Source organism: Cetorhinus maximus, chromosome 9 (genome assembly GCF_964194155.1).
Source record: "Cetorhinus maximus chromosome 9, sCetMax3.hap1.1, whole genome shotgun sequence".
Classification (NCBI taxonomy): Eukaryota; Metazoa; Chordata; class Chondrichthyes; order Lamniformes; family Cetorhinidae; genus Cetorhinus; species Cetorhinus maximus.
The window spans coordinates 92,791,507-92,818,340 of NC_135887.1; the positions used below are offsets into that span (position 1 = coordinate 92,791,507).

The 26,834-nt window shown below is 41.8% G+C and overlaps 1 protein-coding gene across 3 annotated transcripts in view; it reads right to left on the bottom strand.

The window, feature by feature from the left end:
* The window catches only part of lsp1a (lymphocyte specific protein 1 a), a 371,560-nt gene that overhangs the window by 82,272 nt on the left and 262,454 nt on the right, over positions 1 to 26,834 (bottom strand). For all 3 annotated transcript variants that reach the window (XM_078549109.1, XM_078549110.1, XM_078549108.1), the window contains 2 exons: positions 23,909 to 24,359; positions 22,325 to 22,467 (listed from right to left, as the gene is read on the bottom strand). In XM_078549109.1, coding sequence (XP_078405235.1) covers positions 22,325 to 22,467; positions 23,909 to 24,359 — 594 coding nt within the window. The remainder of the gene's footprint in view (positions 1 to 22,324; positions 22,468 to 23,908; positions 24,360 to 26,834) is intronic.

Below are 26,834 nucleotides of genomic sequence, written 5' to 3' on the forward strand. Positions count from 1 at the left end.
CTCTCTTAGGAAAAGAGACCAAACCTGTACACAATTCTCCAGGTGTGGTCTCACCAAGGCCCTGTACAGCTGCAGTAAGATATTCTTGCTCCTGTACTCAAGTCCTCTCGCAATGAAGGCCAACATACCATTTGCCTTCTTAACTGCTTGCTGCACCTGCATACTTGCTTTCAGTGATTGGTGTACAAGGACACTCAGGTCCCTTTGTATATCAACATTTCCCAATTTATCATCATTTAAATAACGCTCTGCCATTGTGTTTTTCCTACCAAAGTGGATAATTTCACACTTATCTACATTATACTGCATCTGCCATGTATTTGCCCACTCACTCAACTTGTCTAATTCGCCTTGAAGCCTCTTAACGCTCTCCTCACCACTCACATTCCCACCTAGTTTTGTGTTGTCAGCAAACTTGGAAGTATTATGTTTGGTTCCCTCATCCAAATCATTATAAATATTGTGAATAGCTGGGGCCCAAGCACTGATCCCTGTGGTACCCTACTAGTCACCGCCTGCCACTCTGAAAAGGCCCCATTTATTCCTACTCTGTTTCCTGTACATGAGGGATAAAGGAATCAAAGGTTATGTGGATAGGGTTAGGCGAAGGAGGATGCAAATGACTCATGTGGAGCATAAGCATGGACTTGTTGGGCCGAATGGCTTATTTCTGTGCTGTGCATTGTATGCAAATCCACGTAAAAAACAGAAAATGCTCAAAGTATGCAGCAGGTCAATGGAATAGACAGGTTTACATCTCAGGGTGCAAAGTCTTCTTCAAAACTGAAAAGATGCAGACAATACGCAATCAGAAAATGAGGAAAGGGAAATATACATTGGCCTGGATGTTCCGATGGAATTAGTGGTAAACTTTGAGACATTCATCACTGTTGTGCGTCAGGACCCAGAGGAACTCCCAATGTGAACACGTGCCCGGTATTTATGCCCAACATTTAAACCACCAACAAATGGAGATATGCTGCCTGGAACCATCTGTGGACATTGATGGAGGCTGGGTGGGTTGGGGGGAGGTGGACAGAGACTTGGGTTAGATGCCCTGAACCTGTCCAGGAGTCTACTCCAGGATGCTTACACTGTTAACTACAGGTATAGGACCTGGATTGGAAGTGATTAAACAGCAGAAGCTTTAATCAGGAACACCTCAAAATGTATTCAAAAGTAACTTGTTGAACAGCTAACACCACCCCTTGCCCCTCCCCGACTCCCCAATACCACCTCCTGTATTGAGCACCCCGACCTTACCACTGTCAGGAAGTAAAGGGCAGAATCCTTAAGATATTATAGAGACAAAGATTGAGTGAATAGCAAAGGAACTGGAAGGCCTATGGAAATGTGGGGAAAAGGGACAATAATAAACTGTCCCTCCTCCTTGACTTGTCTGTAGCCCTTACCACAGATGATTTGAACATCCACCTCCAAAGTCTCTCCACCATCATCCAGCTGGGTGGGACTGCACTTAGCTGGCTCCATTCTTACATATTGAGTCATAGCTAGAGTATCACTTGCAATATTTTCTGTTCCCTGCACCATTAACTCTGGAGTTCTCCCAAGGATCTATCCTTGGCCCCTCCTCACATGCTGCCTCTTGGTGACATCTCAAAAGCAAGTCTCAGTTTCTGCATGTACCCTGACAACACCCAATTCTACCCCACAGCTCACTTTCAACCTCTCCTTAATTATTTCTAATTTATCAGACTGCTTGACTGATATCCAATATTAGATGTGCAGAAATTTCCTCCAACTAAATATTGAAAAGACAGTCATTGCCCCCACTGCAAAATCTGTTCCCTTGCCGTTGATGCAATCCCTCTCCACATAAACTGTCAAAGCCCGAACTAGACTGTTCGCAACCTTGGTGTCCTATTTGGCCCCAGAGATGAGCTTCTGACCACATATCTGAGCCTATTTCAACCTCCATAATATTACCCTGTTGCACCTCTGTCAGTTTATCAGCCGTTGAACCCTTCTCCATGCCTTTATATCCTACTTCTAGACATGGTTATTCCAATTCTGGCTTGTTCCAATGCATTTTCTACCTTCTGTAAGCTTGAGATCATACAAAGCTTTGTTACCTGTGTCCTAACTCACACTAAGTCCCATTCACCCATCACCCTTGCGCTCACGGAGCCATACTGGCTCCCAGTTAAGCAACACGTCAATGTTAAATCTTTAAATCTTGTCCTTGTTTTCAAATCCCTCCATGGCTTCGCCTCACCCAATCTCCCCCAGCCTCACAATCCTCTGATTTTTGCACTCCTATGATCCTGGCCTTCTCTGGCCATGATTTTAATCATTCACCCATTGGTGGCTGTGCCTTCAGCTTCCAAGGCCTTGAGCACTTGAATTCCCTCCCTAAACCTCTGTCTCCTTCAAGGCCTTCCCCAAAACTTCCCTATTACCAAACTTCTGGGTATCTGCACAATATCTCCTTGTGTAGCTGGGTGTCAATTTACACTCCTCTGAAGCACCTTGGAATGTTTTACTCCTTCAGAGGCATTGAATAAATATCAGTTGTTTTTGTTGTTGTAATTTGTTAGTTAACCTCAACAAGGAGGTCTACAATTGGTATCAATGTCCCTGGGGTGGATTTGGGGTGGTGAAGCAGTGCATGGGGGTAAATCAGCCATGGTTCCTTTTTTGACAATTGTCTAATGACCCCAGCTGGATGAAGCAACCGAATGAAGATCAGCTGATGCCCTCCACAGTCAAATAACTTGTTGAGTGAAATATCAAGGACCACCAGTCTCTGTGGAACATACTGCAGAAAAAAATCTGGGCCTTCCTGAGGGAAGGAGAGAAAGCTTTTGAGGTTGAATTTATAAAGAAATTAAATACTGTGAAAAAAGGCTTTATTTGCAAAACACACCAAAGCAATTTAGGGAAGCAGACAGTGTTATAAGTATCACTTGCAAAGCAAGCAAGCAAGCAAAGGACAATTGATTCACAACTGTGCCTTTCTCTGGTTATGTGGTCAGGTTGGCTTGTGGCATTGATATGGCATCCCGCAGTTTCAGCAGTGTATCCTGTACACACAGCATTCTGAACAAGAATGCACAGGAAGGTTTACTCTATACACGTGACCAATGAAAATGCTCTGTCACTGCACCTCCAATGGTAAAAGCCCAACACCATACTCCAAACAAAATTTCATAGCTCTAAACTTTATGTCACATCATCTTTAGGTGTTGCTCATTTTCTGGGCTAAGAGCTTCTCTCCATCAGTAAAGAAGCAGCCCATGCAATCCTATGGCAGGACCTGGATGCAGGTCATGTAAGTGTCAGATGTAGGTCAGTGATCGAACACTTGCGTCCAAGTCAAAAGGTTACAGATATAAATTCCACTCCAAAATCTCGAGCACAAAATCTAGACTGTCACTCCAGTGGAGTGCTGGATCAGATATTAAACCAGGGCTGTGCCTTCTCAGATGGACATTAAATATCCCATGGCATTATTTTGAAGGGCAAGGGAATTCTCCTCTACATTCTGTTTAATATTTATCTCTTAACCAACAGCTTATTTGGTCATTATCATTACTGTTGTTTCTGGAGTACATAAAATTGACTGCCATACTGAAATGGCAACTACACTTCAGAAGTAGTTATTTTGTTCTAAAGTGCTTTGGGAATGGAATGTTCTGGTGCTGCATAAGGCGCTATATAAATGCAAGGCTTTTTTGTCAGGCAACAATGGAGTCTCTTGTTTGAGACAAGCACATCCTTTCTGATCTTTTAAGTTTTTAACCCTTGCTAATTTCCCCGCAATAAAATTCCAGAGGTTTACCATTGATCAGAGGCTTACTGAACTAGTCACATCAATACTGTGCTGACAAGAGAAGCTAGCTGTAACCACACTCAATAATCTCCACACTATGCTAGACAGCATAGTTTGTTTGGTCAGTTTTCTGTCACTGAATTCAATATCGTCCGCACCGTGCCTGAACTCTGTATTATCTACAGGATGCATTGCCACAACTGGCCAAATATCTTTCAGCACTACTTCCTGGCTTCGTGACCTCTACCACCAAGAAGGACAAAGAGGAAGATCATGTCAACATCATAACCTTCAACTTCCCTGCCAAGTCACACACCATCCCGACTTGGACATACACCACCCTTTCATTCATCATCAAGGTCAAAACTCTCGAGCTCCCTAACGAACAGCACTGTGAGAGTATCAGCACATGGACTGCAGTGGTTCAAAGAGAAGATCCACCATCAGCTTCTCAGAAACACTAGGAATTGACAATACATGGCCTTGCTAGTGTCATCTGCATACTGTGAATTAAGTAAAATGGCATCAACACTGCCCATAACCTTGATTCTTAATTGAACCAACATTCAGAATTTTACTTAAACTATAGGTATATTCTGTCTATGCCAACCTATCAATAAGTATAGGGATATCCTCAATTTACTGCAAACACTGGCAATCAAAACTGACAGCTTCCAGTTTTCTCCCTTCCTAAAATATGCTGGGTTTCTGTTCCACAGGCACTGACAATCCTCTCATGCTTGACCCAATGAGATATTCTTAATTTGTGACCTTAAGAGAGTGTTAGCATGTTATTAATGGCAGAGCTCAATGCTGTCATCACATCCTGTTCACTCTTGTGTACTTTCCAGCAGGGTCTACAGGATCATGATCAGTAGCAGAAGCCTCTACAATTTTTATTCTTCTAGTTCAGAGATGGTAAAATCAATTATAACATATGCACTTATCTTTTAGCCAAGATAAGCCAATACAGTACAGACTAGGGAAGAAAACCTGGGCTCTCCACCTGGTCTGCATGACCCAGGACATATACTATGCAGACCATTTGCCCACTAAGCTACGCTATCAGGTAGGGCATTCCTTAGATTCCAACTGTTCCAGCGCACAGGAACAGCTCAGAGTGACTTGTCCCTTAAACTTTCATTCACTTCCTATAGGGTTGAGGGCCGAGTACATAAGAACGTAAGAAATAGCAGCAGGAGTAGATCATACTCTGCCATTGAGCATACTCTGCCTTTCAAGGCAATCATGGCTGATCCTCTACTGCAACTTCATTTTCCTGCCCATTCCCCCCTCTCTCTTGATTCTTTGAGAGGCCAAATATCTATCGATCCCAGCCTTGAATACATTCAGTAATACAATGCCCTCCGCCCTCTGGGCTACAGAATCCCAAATATTCACAACCCTCAGCGAAGAGATTTCTCCTTAACTCAGTCCTAAATGATTGACCCCCTTATCCAGAGACTGTGCCCCCGTGTTCTAGATTCACTGACCAGGGGAAACAACTTCTCAGTGCCTACCCTGTCAAGCCCCTTCAGAATCTTGCATGTTTCAATGAAATCACCTCTGGCTCTTCTAAACTCTAGAGAATATAAGCCCAATTTACTCAGCCTCTCATCATTGGGCAACCCTCTCATCCCAGGAATCAACCTAGTGAAACTTTGCTGTAGGCGAGTATATCCTTCCTTAGACACGGAGATTAAAACTTCAAACAGTACTTCAGGTGTGGTCTCATCAAAGTGCTTTACTCGTGTAGCAAGATGTTCTTTACGCCATTCTCCTTGCAATAAAGGAGAACATGCCATCTGCTTTCCTAATTGCTTGCTGTACCTGCATGCTAACTTTGTGTTCCTTGTCGGAGTACACCCAAGTCCCTCTGAACATCTACATTTAGAAGTTTTGCACCTTTAAAAAAAAAAATTCTGCTTTTCTACTCTTACTACCAAAGTGAATAACATCACATCCCACATTACACTCCATCTGTCACCTTGTTGCCCACTTACCTGTCAATAACTTTTTACAGCCTCTTTGTGTCCTCCTCACAGTTTACATTCCCACCTAGCTTTATGCATCATCAGCAAACTTGAATACATTACTCGCAGTCTCTTTACCTAGGTCACCAATATAGATCGTAAACAACCGAGACCCCAGCACTAACACTTGCAGCACTCCACTAGTTAAAGCCTACCAACTTGTATGTTTGTAACTTGAAAATGTCCCATTTATCCCTATTCTCTTCTTCCTAGCCATTAATCAATCCTCTATCCATGCTATTATCCCAACTCCATAAGGCTATAGCTTGTGCATTAACCTGTTCTGTGGCACCTTATTGACGGCCTTTGGAATTGTAAGTATACAACATCAACTGATTCCCCTTCATCTACCCTAATAGTTGCATCCTCAAAAAATGCTAATGAATTTGTAAAACGCTATTTCCCTTTCACAAAACCACATCAACTCTTGACTGATCATACTACGATGTTCTGAGTGCATTGTTAAGACTTCTTTGATCATAGGTCCAGCATTTTCCTAGCGACTGATGTCAGCCCAACTCCTTGTTTCCTCTCTCCTCTTTCCAGAGTAGTGATGTTACATTTGCTAACTTGTAATCCACTGGGACCATTCTAGAATTGCACCATGTTCCCCGATGGCATGGACAAGGCTGGGAAAGAGTATCAGAGTAATTTTCTTAAGAACAGCAATTTTATGGAAAACTACAAAGGTTATGCTATTCCACACTAAATGGTGGTCAGAAGCAGGGTAGTCTGTGGCAAGTAACACAGTGCTGACTCCTCAAAGCCTTTCCACCATTGTTACAAATAGGTTAGGAACCAGTAATGTTTTGCTTAAAGTCGACAAAATTTGAAATCCCAGTTCTTCACTAAGAGAATAAAGCCACAGGATTTCATGTTTTATAAACAAACTAATTTTTTTTTAAACCATACAAGAGTCAACAAAGCAAACAGTCAGTACTATCTATCGTATATGTTCTAACATCAAGAATTAACATGAGTTAACATGAATTAACCAGCAAAGTGTGTTCAAATATATACTATAAATTGCACATTAAATGGCAGATACAACAAAACAGACCCTACAAATTATCTTAGCAGTCCACCTAGACGTCAGTGATCAGTGTGCATCACAAAGTGCTTCCAATTCCGTCTTCCTCACGAGGGATTTCAGCTCCTCTCCTTCAAGGATTTAGCCTCCCTTCAACAGCAGCTCCAACTCAGCCTGGAAGCCCTCTTGCTTCTTCTGCCTGCATTGAGTTGTCAGGCAACAGGACTCAAACTCCGAATGCCCCAACAACTGCTCACCCCTCAGCTGCTCGATCTCCTCCTGATACTGTGTCCCACTAGGATTACAAGACTGCACCCCAGCATCAAATCACTGGCATGATCCCAGCTGTCTAGCTGCACTTTGCAGACAACCACCACTCCCAGACTTTCCCTTTACCCCAGCTCTGCACTTACAGCGAGCAGACAACCAATTCAGCTTCACTGAGTTGACAACTGCTCCTCAAAGGCCCTCGTTTGACCCAGCTACCAGCCTCGTGCTGACCTGCTGCTAACCTTCTTCTGCCCTGACTAATCTGTTCATGTGGGCCAATTTTCACGCCCAAAACAGTCACCACTTGGGCAACTTTTTCCTGTGGTCGGGCTTTTGTGCTGCACACCACACAGGAACACTCCTGATCCATCCCAATACACGCAGAGAAAAATCTCAAATATAGATTCCCTCATTCCATCTACGAGGCACACATCAAAGAGTGTGATGGATGAGTGCAGCTCCAACAATTCTCAAATAGCTTTACAACACCAGGACAAAGCAGCCCATTTGACTGGTACTCCATCCACCATCTTAAATATTCATTCTCACCATCACTGACACATAATGGCAACAGCATACACTATCTACAAGATGCACTGCAGTAACTCGCCAAGGTTTCTTTGGTTGCACCTCCCAAACCTGCAACCTCTGCCACCCAGAAGAACAAGAATAGCAGATACATGTGAACATCACCACCTGCAAGTTCTCCTCCAAGTTACAAACCATCCTGACTTCAATCGTTTCTTCATTATCATGGTCAAAATTCTAGAACTTCCCACTTAACAGTGCAGTTCGAGCACCTTCATCACACAGGCAGTAGTGGTTCAAGAAAACAGCTCACCATCACCTTCTCAAAGGCAACTGGGATGGGCAAGGAACGCTGGCCTTGCGAGCCATGTCTAAATCTCATGAATGAATAAAAATAAGTAGTCAGTTATTTCTTTACAGTGTGAACTCAAAGCTTTTATCACAAATCCCTGAGAGAGAGAGAGAGATGAGATCATGTTTATGACAAGCGGGAGGTGGAACTCGGTACACACACGGCCACCACACAGAGGTTTGAGTGCTTCCTACCCCACATGGTACCAAACGCAATAAAGTCCCTGCCACTCAACCGGCATTACCCTGGACTAGACAGAAAGTGCAAGGTTCTTCTTGGAGAAAGTGGCAATGATCCTATTACCTGTATGAAGAATGTCTTGATGAAGATTTCTGATTCTCAGCCATCGCAGAAGTAGAGATGGTATAGCACTGAAGTGAAACCTAAGAAATAGAGAAGGAGCTACACAGGAAGGAAGCTGTGCAAGATAACCACGATGCAAGAGAGTCACAGCATTAACTCTTAATAGCAACGCAAGAGCATTTTTACTATTTCAAAATCAGGAGCAGGGTAGGAACCTCCCCCTCCTGCAATACCCTATCCAAATGCCTAGAGCATTTACCAGCTGCTACTAATGGTGCGAATTAGTGGTGAAGTCCCAGTTTTCAGCCGGAACTAGCCATTAGGCAGCGTGTAGGGAAGGGGAGAAACTGCGGCATCAGTTTTCCTGCTCTCCCATTAAGTACTTGTTCTCTTCCCAATGGTGCTGCCCCTATTCTTGGTGTCTCCCTCCTTCCTAACAGTGACATCCTGGAGGTTGAAAATTTAGAGGACTGGGGAACAAAACTGCAGTGTATCACTGTCTTTGTTCCCAAAAATAATTACTGCAAGCAGCTCAAACAACATTGCTAGCAGAGTATTGTTTGATTCCTGAAGCTTCTGGAGCTTTCTATATTGATTTATCTCCAAACATAACTCACTTCAGCAATTCAACTAAAAGTATTTACTGTATTAGTAAATTGGACACAGAGTCTTCCAAAGAAGCACATAGCATATTTATAGGTTGTTTTTATCAGCATAACACCATAACTCCATACGCTCAGTCATCACTTATAGAAACAGCCTTCAAGATATCCCAGGAAAATTCTACTGAATAAAAGAATTCTTGTTTCTGCGAACTTGAGCTAGTATCTCACTATTAGTCAAGCATCTGTCCATTAAGATTAGGAATGGATTAAAAGAGGCAATGGTAATATTTTAGCATGGATACAGAATTAGTAAACAGATAGAAAGCAGAGCATGGGCATAAATGGGGCTTTTTCAGTTTGGCAGGCAGTGACTAGTGGAGTGTCACAAGGATCAGTGCTGGGACCTCAGCTATTTACAATCTATATTAATGACTTGTAATGTATCCAAGTTTGCTGATGATACCAAGCTAGGTGGAAAGATAAACTGTGGGGAGGACACAAAGTCTACAAAGAGATATAAACAGGTTAAGTGAGTGGGCAACAAGATGGCAGATGGAATATAATGTAGGGAAGTGAGAAGTTAGTAATACTGTAAGAATAGAAAAGCTGAATTTTTTTTTTAAAAAGTGAGAAACTTGTTAGTGTTGATGCTCAAAGAGACTTGGGTGTGCTCATACAAGGAACGTAAAAAGTTAGCTTGCAAGTACAGCAAGCAATTAGGAAGACAAATTGCATGTTGGCCTTTATTGCAAGGGGATTGGAGTACAGGAATAAAGATCTGCTACAGTCATACTGGGTTTTAGTGAGACCATATTTGGAATACTGTGTGCAGTTTTGGTCTCCATATTTAAGGAAGGATATACTTGCATTGGAGGCAGTACAGCGAAGGTTCACCAAATTGATCACTGGGATGAGGGGGTTGTCCTATGATGAGCGGCTAAGTAATTGAGTTTATATTCTCTGGAGTTTAAAAGGCAATCTCATTGAAACCTACAAAATTCTGAAGGGCCTTGATAGATGCTGAGACATTGTTGGTCAGGGAATCTAAAACACAGGGGGGCACAGTCTCAGGATGAGGGGCCGATCATTTAAGTCTGAGATAAGGAGAAATTACTTCACTCAAAGGGTTGTAAATCTTTGGGATTTTCTGCTCTAGAGGGTTGTGGAGGCTCCATTGTTGAATACATTTAAGGCTGGGATAGGCAGGTTTTTGGTCTCTCAATGAATTAAGGGATATGGGGAGCAGGCGGAAAAATGGAGTTGAAGCCCAAGATCAGCCATGATTGTATTGAATGGCAGAGCAGCTCTACTGCTGCTCCTACTTATGTTCTTTTGTTCCTCAATTTTCATTTCTACAACTTTATGAACATCAGTGGTCCCCCAGTATGCATTGTACAACCCTTGTCTTCATTTATAAATTACTTTATTGCTAGTCCCCACCATATATTTGCATCCTTGCTCAGTCATATGCCTCAGACCATCCTCTAACACTGGCTTTCTATGCAATCTTTCCTCCTTCCACTCCAGCACCAATGGTAATACTTTCAGCAATGTGATTCACAGAGCAAAAAAGATGACAAGCAGTAGTAAAAGATTTAGGAGAGATGCCAAATAATAGATTAGGTTCGGTTATGAGGCCTGCATTGCACTTTCTAGCATATGAACATATGAATTAGGAACTGGAGTAGGCCATTCAGTTCCTCAAGCCTGCTCTGCTATTTGATAAGATTATGGCTGATCCAGATGTGGCTTCAACTCCACTTTCCTGTCTGCCCCCATAACACTTGACTCCCTTGTCAATCAAGAATCTATGGCCCAGATCCTCCCGGTCTCCGGATAGTTGGAGACCGGACATACCCCAGAGGGCGTGCTTCAGGACTCCTCGGCTGTCCAACCCAAGGACTCCGCAGGAATCGTTCAGCAAGTTTCAACTTCCAATGGGCAATTCCCTTGCATCCGGAACCCTCCGAAAGAGTCTCCAACCCTTGAGTTAGAGTCGGAGAATTCAGAGGGTTCCGACTCAGTTACCTTGATAGATACCCAGGAAATATTAGACAGGGAAAAACAGGTCTAAATCCTGGGTAACTATACAACTGACATCCACCACCACACCCCCCCCACCAACAACCAAAACCCCATTGACCTCCCCTTCCTGCCCAACCCCCTCCCCTCCAAGCCTCCAACCCGACCTCACCACCCTGCCACACTACCTACTTGCCACCCCACCCATCCTACCCGCTTACCTCACTCACAAACACACTGAAAAGCTATTTAAAATGTCCGAAAAGCTTTTCAGTGTGTTAGTGAATGATGACTTAAGAGGCCGTGGCTTGGCATCCCACAACGATCCTGCACCACGAAGGAGGACCCACAAAACAGGTACACTCCACATTTCTGAAGAGGCTCAGTTTAGAAGTTTGGGCCAGAAATGTAGAGCTTCATCTTAGTGTAAAGAAAAATAGGAGCAGAGTGGCAATCTGACAGTGATTGCCACTCCTCAACATTTGGCCCTATGTAACTCAGCCTTGAATTTATTCAATAATCTAGCCTCCACTGCTTTCTCAGGAAGAGAATTCCACAAACTAACGATCCTCAGAAAAAAAAATCTCCTCATCTCCGTTTTAAATGGGAGACCTCATATTCTTAAACTGTGTCCTCTACTACTAGTCTCCCCCACAAGAGGAGACATCCTCCCAGTATCCACCCTTTCAAGTCTCCTCAGGATCTTGTATGATTCAATAAGATCACTTCTCATTCTTCTAAACTCCAATGGTTATAGGCCCAACCTTTCCTCATAAGATAACCCCTTCATCCCAGGAATCAGTCAAGTGAACCTTCACTGAAATGCTTGTAATGCAATTTTATCCTTTCTGAATTAAGGAGTGAGTACCGATCACTTCAGCATCTCCTTCACTCAGTTGGAATCAAGTTGGTCAACACATACTGTGAATCAAATTTGAAACCTCCCTAACCTACCTGATTCGGATCCACCCTGCACACTGACCTTACCAATCAAGTTACGGAGGGAGCCTTGAGCAAACATTCAAAGCAGCACAGACATCCGTATCTGGAAGTACTTATTTTAGAAGTTACGCTCTATGCCTTGGGCTTATTGTTGGTTTATACTCGACATCTCTAACACTAGCTGTAAATTGTTGCCAGCTGATGGTTATTCTCAGATCCTGTGGCAGCCACTTGGACAATGTAACTTTATAGGTTAAAATATATAAGTGAGACTAAAATTATTGCCACTCAAATTTATATAAGTAAGCAGGTCTTAAAAAGAGAACTGCACAGAGATTTGAGGATAATAGCAACATTGTTTGCCTGTTGTTACTGTTAGAAGTCTGTTCCACCAATTAGTGCATGTGTACATTGCATTGTAGTTGGTGTTTATTTTTTCTAAATCTTCTTCTGAATCCTGTAGTGGGTAGCATTAGGTTGCTATGTTAATTGGTTTGTGAAGAAAGTTCTGCTTTACAAGAAAACCAAAGTGAAGATTTTCAAAAATATACTCAGTTGTAACAAAGATATTTTCATGTAATTGACATGTTACCAAGTCTCAAAGCACTTTCACGTGATGAATTTTTATTGGATTGCAATTATTGCTGCTTCATAGGGAAACATAGGCCATTCAGCCCCTTGGCCCTGTTCCACAATTCATTATAGTTTGCCAGTATTTTAAAGGCAAGTTATGTGCCTTGGTTCTGCAACCCTTAAAATCATTACCTAACAAAAACAAAAAAAAATCAATTCCGTTCTTGAAATTTTCAATTGACCGAACCTCAACAGTATTTTCTCCCCCACAGAATCATTACGGTGCAGGTGGTGGTGGGCGGTGGGAGGGGGGGGGGGGGGGGGGGGGCCTGACCCTCTGCAGTGCTTCCTGGCATCACCACTAAACTGCCAAGCTCTAATTTTAAGTTATGCCCCTTGTCCTTGGCTTCCCTATATTTACAACCCTTCTATCAACTCTGTCAAATCCTTTAATCATCTTAAACACCTCAATTAAGCCAGACCTTAATCTTCTAAACGCAAAGGAATACAAACCTAATTTATGCAACCTGTCCTCATAATTTAAATCTTTTAGCCTTGGTACCAATCTGGTGAATCTCAACTGCACCCCACTCAAGTCTGATAGTGTCTTCTTGAGGTGTGATGCCCAGAACTGAATAAAATGCTACACGGGGGGTTAAAACAGAGCTTTATATCATTGTAGAATAACCTCTACCCGCTTTGTATTTCAACACTGTAGCCAAAGTACTGGTTTTCTCTGCTAGTGCAGCACTCCTCCCTGGTACTTGAATCAAGTTTCATATTATGCACTAGGATCCTCGTGTGGAATTAGAATTTACAGTCTTCTGACCCACTAGCCTATGTTTAAATGGAGGGCTTTCACTGAATACTGAGACAGCCATGTTATTGTAGCATTTTCTTGATTACTCTTTTGCTCTCAATCAAGAAGTGAAACTTGTAAATTTTACAACAAGGCACCTATGGAAAAAGGATGGGATGAAGAGAAGAGGAAAAGAAAATGCAGAAAGACAACAATAAAGAATAATAGATGACTATATTACTGCAGCCTGGTTTACCCCAAAAACTCTCAAGGAGTAGGCAAAGTTCTCTATTATTCATGCCCAAAGTGTACAACCCAGCATTTATTTAGTGTCAACATCTCTGCCATGCAGCATAATTGATGCAAGGAACTCACTGTGGGAAATATTTGGTGGAACCCCCAAGTTGTGCCCATCCATGGTACCATATGTGTCGATCACTTGTGTGTCATGCTGACAATAGTCGGGTGCCCAATCACCAAAGCCTAGTGCCTCTCTCCTAGCAGCAGTACTGCCCAAGGCCAAATGCAATCAGTGTAGATCTTTACCTCCTCCCAGCACTAATGACAAAGACTGTGTCTCTGTCTAGTGTTGATGGGAACTCATAAGAAAAACAGTTCCTGCCTACGATATACAGAAGCTACAACCTTTGCAATTTGCACTAAAAGCAATGTTGAGAAGGGAAAGTGTGGAGCATGAGTTGCCAGGCACAGGCAGGAATGAAACTATGGGTAGCAGTAAATTGATGACAATGCCCCAGGGTATGGTAGTTCTGTGGTTATGTTACTAGATCAACACCCAGAGGCTGTGGGTTCCCATACCACTCTGGTAAATTGTGAAACTGCATTCAATAAATCTGTAATTTGCACACTAGCGCCTGAAAATACCACCATTAATGTTGCCAAAGAGTTGAAAATCCTAATTAGGTCAGTAATGTTGTTCAAGGGAGGAAAGCTGACACATTATTTGAACTGGTATACATACACGTGCCTATAGTCCACACTGTACAAGTGACTCTCAAAGCCTTGGTTGAGATCCAATAATCACAGGCAATCTCAAGATAATCTGTGTCTTTTCTTATCTGTGCAGTTTAGGCACAATCAATTGTGCATTGATCCATTGGGAGCATTTGAGAGTTTCCTCTTTATGCTAGGAGTGTCCAACAACTCATAACATTGACTATTAATAATGAGTATATCAGTCATGCTGATTCCCCATTTTCACAATCACTCTTTAACTATTGATTCATTTCTTGTAATGCATTTAAATCCTGTGAGGCAGTTGGGCTCTCAGCTCTTATCCACCCACTCCAAGTAAAACACAGAGGATGTTTAAAAAAGTGTGGAGGGGAAGTAGACCAAATGCTGGAAAATCAGTGTTCAGCTTGTGAGTCACTTCAACAGATGTTTTGAAACGAGTGGGTGAAGTCAACCCTTTGGGCAAATGCTGAAGTCATGCTTTGGGCCAGTAACACAACTACAGTTAGAAAATCCCTCTATAATATTAACATGCAACCGCAGTCACTGGAATTAATGGAAATAAATTGGTTTAATTAATCTATTTATATTTTCAATTAGTTTTTGCATGAAGTGGCCCACTTGTGGATTGGAGTTTCCATGAATGGAAATAGAGTATTACTCTTTAATAAGATACCACATGTTCCATTAATAGGACTCAATTTTATTATAGCATATGTTTATCAGCAGGATTCCAATGTATCACAATAGCTGATGGACAACAATGCATCAGTGTGTGATTAACAGAATACCAACGCACACTTATGGTGCAAACCCAATGCAAGAATGTGTTTCTTAATAGGATGTCAAAGCATCACAATGGCCTTGTTTTGAGAATTCTCAATTCTAGGTGACCTACAATCCACACAAATGGTAGAGGAGTCCCTGATATTGGAACTCAGGCCTCACTTGCAAAGGAATAGCGCTGTGGGAGAAAGCCAAGAAAGTAAGTGGTGGAAGTTCCAGCTGCTGCTAGTGCCTTGGTGGCACATAGGGTGATGGTCTCAGGGTGAAGTGCAGGTAAAGTTTGGTGAAAGAGGGAAAACGAGATCTGTGGTCAGGGGCTAGCCCCCTGGAGTTCAGGGATCTCAGCCAGAAGTAGTAGCCATCAGAAGGGTGATCTAATGTGGGTGCAAGAGAAACAAGCCAGTTGGACTTTGGGCAAACCAGTCTTACAGCAGGGGTGTCAAACATCTGCAAAGGACCTAACCCTTGCTTCAGGATTTGGGAACGGTCACTTAATTTGGCCTTATCGAATATTATAATCGGTGCACTTCTGGCGAGAACTGCGCTAGTGTTTCCTGTCAACTCTTTTTTAAAATTCTTTCATGGGAAGTGGGCATGCATTGCATTTGTTACCCATTCCTAATTGCCCTTGAGCCACCTCCTTGAACTGCTGCAGTCCACCTGGTGCGAGTACTCCTACACTGCTGTTAGGAAGGGAGTTCAAGGATTTTGACCTAGTGACAGTGAAGAAGCGGCGACATAGTTCTGAGTCAGGATGGTATGCAGCTTGGAGAGGGACTTGCAGGTGGTCGTGTTCCCATGCGTCTGCTACCTTGTCCTTCTAGGTGGTAAAGGTCATGGGTTTAGAAGGTGCTGTTGAAGGAGCCTTGGTGAGTTGCTGCAGTGCATCTTGTAGATGGTACATACTGCTGACGCTGTGCGTCGGTGGTGGAGGGAGTAGGTGTTGAAGGTGGTGGATTGGGTACCAATCAAGAGAGCTGCTTTGTCCTAGATGATGTCAAACTTTGAGTTTTATTGGAGCTGCACTCATCCAGGCAAGTGGAGAGTATTCCAACACACTCCTGCTTTGTGCTTTGGGGAGTCAGGAGGCGAGTTACTTGCTGCAGAATTCGCAACCTCTGACCTGCTCTTGTAGCCACAGTGTATGACTGATCCAGTTCAGTTTCTGGTCAATGGTGACCCCCAAGATGTTGATAGTGGGGGATTCAGTGATGGTGATGCTATTGAATGTCAAGGGGAGATGGTTAAAGTTCTCTTGTTGGAGACAGTCATTGCCTGGCACTTGTGTGGTGCAAACATTACTTGACTTTTAAATCATATCTTATTTTGGGCATATAGGTCATGTAGCCTCTGAAAAATTGACCCAATTTCCAGGCCATAGTGCCTATTAACAGGATGCCAATGATCATTGTATGCGCATTAACAGAATGTCAATAGATCAAAATGTACCCATTTATAGAATGTCAATGTATTACAGTGGATCTATTAATCAAATTCAGTATATTATAGCATGCTGATTATCACAGCCAATGTATCAGAGCCTGTCCATTAACAGAAGGTCAATGTGCCCCGTTGGTTCCATTAGCAGGCTGCCACTGTATCTATCCATTATGAGGATGTCAATGTATCACAGTGCAACCATTAACAGGGGAGTCCTAATGTATCACATTCCATCCATTAACAGAATGTCACAGTGCAGCCAACAAATAGGCTATTATAAACCCCTCTATTCTCTTGAACTGGATGCAATGGATCTCTCTCTATTGACTACAGAAAGATGTATCATCTTAACAGGTCACTGATGTCCCTACTAATGGGAAGAATTACATTAATTGAGGTGCTTCCCCGAAGGAAATGTGGAGAAAATTACAGCACATGTCACTGCAGCATTTCTTCTTTACCTCATAATATTTGTTAATGTCCCTGGGTAGATTACTATGTCCAGCTGTCACCTTTACCTGAGATAGTGCTTCATGGTTAACAGAATAATCAACAAGACAATACTCCATGAGAAGAGTGTGACAAAATTGCTAAAACTCAACCTGAATTGTAATATCTGCAACATTCAAGCAGCTTTACAACATCCAGGACAAAGCAGTTTGCTTGTGTCACTGGACACAACATTAACACCTCTGTGGCACAGTATGCAAAATATAAGGATGTACTAGAATAATTTGCTAGGGATTACTTTAACTATCTCCAGTGGCCTCTACCACCAAAAGGAAGGTGTGCAGCAATGTATAGGAACACCATCACTTCCAAGTTGCCCTCCAATTCACATATTATCTTGGCTTGGAAATTTGTCGTTTTTCATCATTACTGAAATTCAGAAGTTTATACCTAACCTATTGTAGGAACACCATCACTAGAGTTGCAGTGGGTTCAAGGTTTGCCATCATCTCCAGGAATGGGCAATAAATGTGACCTTGCCAGCAGCACCCACATCCCAAGAACATTTTTTTTTTTAAAGGGAACCATGCAGTATTGCATTAGCACATCAAGTGATCATAATGGTATTTGTGACCTGAAACTTGGTTCCAGCTCCTTGCAGGCACATGCTGCAGTGAAGTGGCACAGAAAATTATCATGCTCACATCACCTCATACAGAATCATGTTGACTTCACCAGCCATTAACAGAGGGTCAAGCACTGGATACTGTGTCACTTCATTGCACTCTCATGTCTGCTCCTTTGGTTTCCTTTCCCTTCATTATTCTATTCTTCCTAATTCTCTCCCTTGACAAAAGTATGTCAGTGATTAAGTTGCCTTTTGAGACTTTTCAAAGGCTTGCAGAATTTGTGCCCTTCCTTTATTGCACAGCTTTAATTTATTATAGTGCCTTTAAATTTCACATAAACACAATGTTCCAGTACTCCCACGGCTGTGCTCCCTATATTCACCCTCATCGGTTTCTATTGCTATGCTAACGAGATGCCTAAATATAATTGGGTACAAACAGAGACTTCCATTTGAGTTGAATATCTATCAAGCTGTTTGAGTCTAAGCTTGTACAGTAATAATGAAAAATTTAGGCCTAAGACTCCACCTGCATTTCTTCATTTCCTGTTCTTACAAGCTGTGGACAAGAGGGTGAAAACCACAGCAGTGACTTCTCCTCCAACTATCCCTCTTTCAGAGAATATTTTTGGCCTTTGCTCATTGCTTCAAGACAGTGATATAATGAATTCCATGGCATCCTGCTTTGAGCCTAAACTTCAATCACACATTAAAGCTCCATATGAAATTTCCCTGAAATTATTTCTGATCCTCCCATTCTCAATCTTTTCCTTTCTGCCAACGAAGCCACTGATTCATTCAGATTTCCATTCTTCATGCACAAACTGGATAAATGTCCGCAGACTATTTCTTAAATAACATCACATAGCACGTACAGCAGGGACAGCACAGTGGCGCAGTGCTTAATGCTGCTGCTTCACAGCCCAAGGGACCCAGGGTCAATTCTGACCTTAGGTGTCTGTCTTTGTGGAGTTTGCACTTTCTTCCTATGTGGGTTTCCTTCCGGTGCTCTGGTTTCCTCCCACTGTCCAAAGACCTGCTGGTTAGGTGGATTATCTACAGTAAATTGCCCCTCAGTGTGTGCCGTGGTGTCCCATCCTGGGTGTACCCCATCTAGCGCCCATTGCCTGTCAAGATAGGCTCAGACTCCCTGCGACGCTAAATTGGATGAAGTGGTTCTGGGAAAGTGAGTGAGTGAGAATATACAGCATAGAAACAAAAAAAAATTGGTCCATGCTGGTGATGCTGTCATCTGATACCAATACATGAGCATTTCCAGTAGGGGTCAGTAGACAGACGGCAGGACTTCCAAGCGTTTTCGATTTTGCATCCCTAGTCCACAGGGGCTAAAGCCAAAACCTGTTGCTCCTTATTTCAAATTAGCCAACTCAGCACACACTGGGATTCAAAACTGTGAACCTCCTGCCAGCTACTCAGTGCATCTCCCAAAATTAGGTTAACAGATTGTTAGTCTGGCAGTGAAGATAGAAGTTAGACATTGGTTTGATGTTTGGAGCTGCACCCCTAAGTCCATAGAGGAATTGTGCCACAGTGGATCTGGCACTTCCTCAAAGGGAACAGAGGAATCTCAATAAATGGCACTGCACCCCAACGTACAATCACAGTCATGTTTGCCCGTAATGTCGTCTCCATATGATGGGAAAGATCATACACCAGTACAATGTAAGGAGTTATTTTGGAACAGTTGACTGTAAAATGAGGATAGCTAGTTTTATCTATTTAAAACTTCCAAACTAAAGTGTAGAGTAATTAAAATGCAACACAGAAGTCGACTCACTGTCCTATTAAAGTTATTTAGAAATGGTAATGTATTTGAGGGCAGCAATGGGCTTCACTTTTCTCAAATTCTCATGAGTGAAACTGCATCTTTAGATGACATTTATCAGTTATTTTAATGGTGTGTAAAACTCCAGATAGTGCAATTTCACATGAATATGCTAAATATTCATTTCACGTTAATATGCTAAGTATTCATTTCACATTAACGTCACACAATCTGAGCTCACTGTCTAAGCCTTTACGATTTATTCAGGGACAACAACGGTAGAAGCCTCATAGCAGACAAATTTCTTGCTCTCATCTGCAGAATGACTTACATCTTTGGGAAAGTAATAAAGTAATTAAACGCCACCTCCACACCATGTGGGAATTCATAGCACTAACCACGGCATTCAATAATTGAAAGTCTATGCATACTTTGAAGTTCCCGTGATACTTTTCCACTTTTCCATTTTAACTCACGTGAATGAAAGACTTGTACTTCTACAGAGTGTGCCAGAAAACTTGGTACTTTGCACAGTGTGTGGAGAATCTAGCCATGAATCTTACCCATCTATTCAACAAAGCTTTGTTTTTTATCTTTGAATTCAGGGATCACAAAGTAGCAGCCAGCTGGTGTACCAGAGGTTAGGGAATGTTTCCAAGTCATCAAGGACTTGTACATAGCCTAGAGATTGGTCAACTGTCAATAAAGTAGCATATTATAAAAAAAATCTTCCTGAACGAAACTTTTTTTTTTAAATAGCTTAGGGGCTGAACATATCAACTTCAATTTTCTTTTGGCCAGGTACATTTCAGCACTCCTCTCTTTCTAATCTTAGTGTATCACAGTGGGAAACAAAAACAATGCTAGATCAATTTTACTTTTACAAGGGGACAACTGATACAAACAGACTCAAAATGGGTCAAAACTGTTTTTACCCAGATAATTCCATTTGACTAGTTTTGGATTATTGCTTATTCTCTAGTGCAGTCGAGTTATAAAACGAGTACAGCTGCAAAATTCCTAGTTAGAAATTACACAAGACTCAGATACGCTGACAGAAGACATGTGTTTTTACTGATAATATAATAAATTTCCACGAGTTGTCCAACTTTGTACTTCTGACATGAGCGAGCAACAACAGAACAAGAACCTTTTCTTTTCTTTTCCTTTTCTTTACCTCCAGGAAATAATTGCACTTTATTTCATGATCGTATTCAGACTCAGCATATCGTTAACTGGAACCACTCAAAATCCCACATCCAACAGTAAAAGCAGGAAATCAACAAACCGTGTCAGGCAAAAGCTGATCTGAAGAGTACTTCAGTCACGTTGAAGAGGCTGGCCAAAACATTTCATTTTCAAATGCATGTTTTTGCACACACAAGATTGTGAACTTCTTTTGGCAAATCAGACCGAGCAACAAAATATATGTGGTTTACTGTGATAATCTGTGAACTTGCTTGTGTTAAATGTGACCAAATAAATGTCTTGAATTAAGTAAATTGTATATTGGAGCTTCCTGCAGATCAACTGTAGCAAGATGAACATTTCTTATAGGGATGTAAAATCTAGGAAGTACTTGTTAGTACATTGTACATAAGAAAATAGCAGTATGAGCAGACTTTTGAAAAAATGTGCTGGAAAGCATTAAGTTTCTTAATTTTAAAAGTGGAATTGGCCCTCCTAGACTGTTTGAGATGTTACCAATAGAAATACCAAGGAAACACATTCCAAATGGTATGGGTGCCACTCTGCAGTTTCCCATTTGTTGGACAGCACACTATCAGCTATGATTGTACATATCTGAATCTGTGACATGGTATCCCGGGGGTCAAGTAGTTTTAAAGCAGTACTCTGCATAGGCTAAAGTCACACATCTGTACAATTTACCATGCAACAGTGATGCTTGATAGCTGTGAACTGGACTAGCAGTGAGGGAGATCTGATTTGAGGATTTGTATGCTAGTAAGAAATGGCCTGTGCACTAAACCATGAATAAATGCAATTACCCATCCTCACTGTTACAATTATGAGCTTCATAGGATTATTATATTTTGGGACTGTAGCTTTAAACTTAGGGTAAATGTAGTTGGTCATGTACACAATAAATGGGAGAATACTGAGAGTTGTAGTAGAAGTGAGGGACCTTGAAGTGAAAGTCCACAGATCCCTGAGGTTAGCAGAACTGGTTGATAAGGTGGTTAAGGCGGCATATAGAATTATTTCATTTATTCGCCAAGGCATAGTATATAAGAGCAGGGAGGTTATGCTGGAACTATATAAAACATTAGTTGGGCCACAACTTGAGTACTCGTGTGCAGTTCTGGTCACCTCATTACAGACAGGATGTAACTGCATTAGAGGGGGGTATAGTGGAGATTTACGAGGATGTTGCCAGGACTAGAAAATTTCAGCTATGAGGAAAGATTGGATAGGCTGGGGTTGTTCTCGTTGGAACAGAAGAGACTGAGGGGAGATTTGATTGAGATGTACAAAATTGAGGGACCTGGATAGAGTGGATGGGAAAGGCCTACTTTCTTTAGCAGAGAGGTCAGTGACTAGGGGGCAAAGATTTAAAGTGATTGGAGAAAGATTAGAGAGGAGATGAGGAAAAATCTTTTCACCCAGAGGGTTGTGGGGGTCTGGAACTCTCTGCCTGAAAGGGTAGTAGAGGCAGAAACCCTCAACTCAATTTAAAAGGTGTCTGGATATGCTCCTCAAGTACCATAACCTGCAGGGCTACGGAGCAAATGCTAGAAAGTGAGATTAGGCTGGGTGGCTCGTCTTTTGGCTGGCACAGACACGATGGGCCAAGTGGCCTTTTTCTGTGCTGTAAATTTCCGTGATTTGAAACCGCCTTCAAAGTAATAGTATCTCAACTGGGAAAAAAATCTGATTTGAGCTTGGTTAACAAGCAGAAAGGGTGTAAACAGAAATGAACAGGTGAAAGGTCATTTTGCTCTATTGAGTTATTCCTCGCAACAATGTGTTTTTCTTGCAGAACTGTACCTCAGAATTGTCTTGGTTGTCCTGTAGCTATGGTATGATGCCATTTTGTCTTCTGTTGGATCATTATTTTCCTCCTCGTAACCGCTATGTTCGGTCCATGCCATAGCCATACGGGACAGCTTAAACTCATTTTCTTTTGGCCTCTGAATGACAGACAATAAAATAAATAGTCCTGCGAATTCAGGTTTGAAACACAATGTTATCACTTTTTCTTTGGGAAGGGGGGGAATTGTTCGATTCATTGAACTCAGGGCCATTAGTACTGGAGTCTGGAAGAGTTCCATTTATACCGTCCCCAAAATCAGCATTAAGCACCACAAGATTGGATAAAGCATTTGGGTATAAAATAATGTTTAACAGTACCCTCAGTGCAGCACCCTCTACAGCATCAACATGACAGATTACCTTTCTACACCAGCCAAGTGGCATCATTGAGTGAGGTAAATAATGAATACAAAATTGTGGACAGGCATTTAGCCTACGGAAATTGGGTTGACATTTTCAGAACTCTGTTTGCTTTGACCATTATAGCCAGCAGAGAGAAAAGATTTTCAGGTAAACATCTTAGGACATTTTCTATGTCAACTGCAGTGTATAAATATATCATTCTGGGCTGAATTTGATGGAGATCTTTGAAGTGACAAGACCATGTGTTGACTCAACCCCTAAATCACTGACTCTCAAAACTTTGGTCCATGGACCACTTAGATGGAGTAAAGATCCCATGGACCACCTACTGGTCCTACTCCTACCCTAGCACCTCTTATTTGCCACCACAAAAACTCATCAGAATTAATGGGAAGAATGGCATTGCTTTTGATAAGACCCCAATGAGGTGATATCTCATTCTCAGTCACATGTCAGACTCCACATTCAGTTCGTCTTCGTTTTCAGCCTCTGTGTTCAAAATCAGATCTCAGTTTTATGTTGTAACAGTAACATAAAACAACATTGTTGCTTGCACTATGACGTCTTGTGCCTGGAGCTAGACTGGTTATGTAACGTCACGGTGATTGGGGCGAGGGATCTGGCCTTTTCTCTCATATGACCTCAGCCAGGGCATTGCACATCAGGGACTTGTATTTTGGTCCAATCACAGACTAGCTGAAGGACCCTCATGATCCACCAGTGATCCACAGACCACAAAGGGAATTGAATAAGAGAAAAAAAATTTGTAGTGCTACAGAGAAAGGGCAGGGGAATGGGACTAGCTGAGTTGGTCTTTGAGATGGAATAGACACGACCAAGTGAATGGCTTCTTTCTGTGCTATAATCATTTTATGGTTCTAGGCAAGATTTGATTACATCTGTTTACTCTGTAAAATGACATAGCTTAATAATTCATACTTAGCTGTGTATGTGAGGGCATATAGAGAAGACACAATGTCCAGTTCAGATCTCAAGGTTACTTTCTGGCTACACCTGCAGGGTATGCTATTGTACGAGGATAACTAAATATATTTGATAGGATGAGTGTAGTTCCAAATTCCAGACACTCAAACCACCGATTGGAGTGATCAGCACCATGGTAACCAAGAGACTAAGAAAGATAAAAAACATGTTAAAATATGTCTCATTCCTTACCTTCTCTATCTCCAATTTTTGTCTCTCTTTTTCTGTTTTTTCCTGGTCCTGTTGCTCCCGGTCTTCCTTCAGATATTTTAATCTTTCCCTTTCATCAAGGTCTTTCTGAGCTCTTTCCATCTCCTCCAACTCCCTTTGCTTCCTTTCACGAGCTTTCTCCTGACGTTTTTTCTCCTCCTGCTCTTGTTCTCTTTTGAGCATCCTTCTTTCCTCCTCCTCAATCTGCCACATTTTCAGTTTACCAACACTGAGCCCCTCCTGATCCTCTTGCCCCTTTCTGTCCCTCAGAGCATAAGTGCGCCCTGTTTGTGATTCAACAACATGGTCTTCCTCCATCTGTCCCAGCTCCTCCCTGCGTTTCTGCCGGCGCTCTTCTCGCCTCTGAGTCCAATCACTGAAGCCCTCGTCCTCATCCAGGGTAGAGTTAGTTGACTTGCAGTTGAAGTCATACCTGTGAATATCAAGAGAAAGCAATTACTGAAGATTTATAATTATTAATGCTTGCTGGTTCCTAGTTTATTAGCCTGACAATTATCATGGGTCTATGCAGTCATCATAAAAAAGCAATTTCAAAATCTGAACTATTCCAGAGCATTCAAAGGAAGCACCCAGATTTCCCTCCTCTCCAATTTCTCCTTTAGCCGTTTCTCTCCTGAAATGATTCATACCAGGTTATAACCCAGTGTGTGTTTTTGGGCTTCCAGGACCTTTTGACCATCAGAGGCAAACCATTGCTGAGCCTGATCATCTCACTTGATACGAATATGCAGGCACTTTCCAGGGGTTACTGCCTAATGGTTATCAATGACCAAACCTGGAATTTTCCTGGTGCGCAGGGATACATTTCTGGAAGGTGTTACGATCTGGTTAGGGACCTTAACATTGTAAAAGAAATCTGAACACCTTGTTTTAACCAACAGAACTATGTCACAAGATTTCTTTCTTTTAAAAAAAAACTTTATTGTATATAAAAGACTTGAACAAACAAGTACTATTAACTTAACAATATGGTTTATAACTATATATGTTATGCATGCAGGTTTACTTCTTACTTCCCCCAAGAATTCTTTTATAAGACATCAATATTAAAGTGATTTATTTCTGTAGGAACAACCATAAGTATGCCGCAGTCCTCTGGAGAATTCCCCTAGCTCCTGCTATTCTCAGAGATGAAACTTTCACTTACCATCTCTTGACTGTGGATGCCTCTGTCCCTTAATTGTTCTGGTTACTTTTTCAATACTTCCAAACTAGTCTGCTGGTTGCTTTCTTTGGCACAATACTCTACGGGGTACCACTGTAGATTCTTCCACTAGTTTCAAACTAGGCAATCTTCCAGCATCTATTAAGCCTCATCCGCATTCCACACATTCAATGAAAATTTTTTTTAAAAACTCTGCTTGCAGCACAGGCCTGTGTGTCATTTACTTTCACTATCTTCTCTCAGTGAGCTGCAAACCACACAAGGTCCAAACTGCAACAAAAACTCTCTCAACACACACCCAGTTGCAGTGAAACCAGTGAACCTTCCTAAGCTCCACCCACTTCCGTGACAAGGTAGCTTGCTCTGGGCTATTCCCAAACCGACCTTTAAGTTAATTATTCCTCATTTACAATTTCTTTTTTGATCTGAAGTAAATGGGTTTTACATGGGTTACTGAATGTTTTTAAACTAATTTAGCTCTAAGTCCCACAACAAAAACATCTCTTTGGACTGCATTCTTTTGCAAGCTTTGCAAAGATGAACTGTGAACTAGATAGTCACAACAGAGGGTTTTTCCCAGTAATTTTCCATAACCTTCCATGAGTTCTAATTTTGCTCACAAGCCTGTTGTGTGGCACTTTATCAAATGTCTTTTCGAAGTCTACGTTCACCATATTAATAGCAGTACCCTCTTCAACCCTCTGTTACCTCATCAAAAGACTCCAGCAGATTAGACTGACATGATTTGCCCTTAACAAATCCATGCTGGCTTTCCTTAATTATCTTGCATTTTCCCAAGCAAGTAATAATTTTGTCCTGAATTATTGTCTCTAAAAGCGTCCCACCACTGAGGCTAAACTGATTGGTCTGTAGTTACAGGGCTTATCTTTACACCCTTTTTAGAACAAGGGTGTAACATTTGCAATTCTCCAGTTCTCCGGCATCACCCCCCGAGTTTAAGGAAGATTGGAAAATTGTCAGTGGCTCTGCAATTTCCACTCTCGCTTCCTTCCACATCCTTGGATGCATCTCATCCAGTCCTGGTGCCTTATCAACTTTAAGTACAGGTAGCCTATCCAATACCTCATTATCAAAATTAAACTTTAAACGTTTGAACTACCTCCTCTTTCACTATGACCTGAGCAGTCTCTTCCTCCTTGGTAAAGACAGATGCAAAATATTCATTTAGTACCTCAGCCATGTCCCCTGCCTCCATGGGTAAATCCCCTTTTTGGTCCCTAATTTGCCCCACTCTTCCTCTTACCACCCTTTTACTATTTAGATTCCTATAGAAGACTTTTGGATTCCCTTTTAAGTTAGTTGCCAATCTCTTCTCATACTCTCTCTCTCTGTCTCTCTAATTTTTTCGCCCCCAATTCCCTCTGAACCTTCTATATTCCACGTGAATCTCAATTGTGCTATCCAATGAACATCCATCATAAACACACTTTTTCTGCTTCATCTTAAATTCCATCTCTTATGTCATCCAGGGAGCTCTGGAGTTGTTTACCCTACCTTTCCCCTTCGTGGGAATATACTTTGACTGTACTTAAACTGTCTCTTCTTTAAAGGCAGCCCATTGTTCAGTTAGTTTTTCCTGCTCATCATTCTTTCCAATTTATCTGAGGCAGATCCATTCTTACCCCACTGAAGTTGGCTTTTTCCCCAGTTAATTATTCTTACTCTGGATTGCTCCTTGTCCTTTTCAACTGTATTATACAT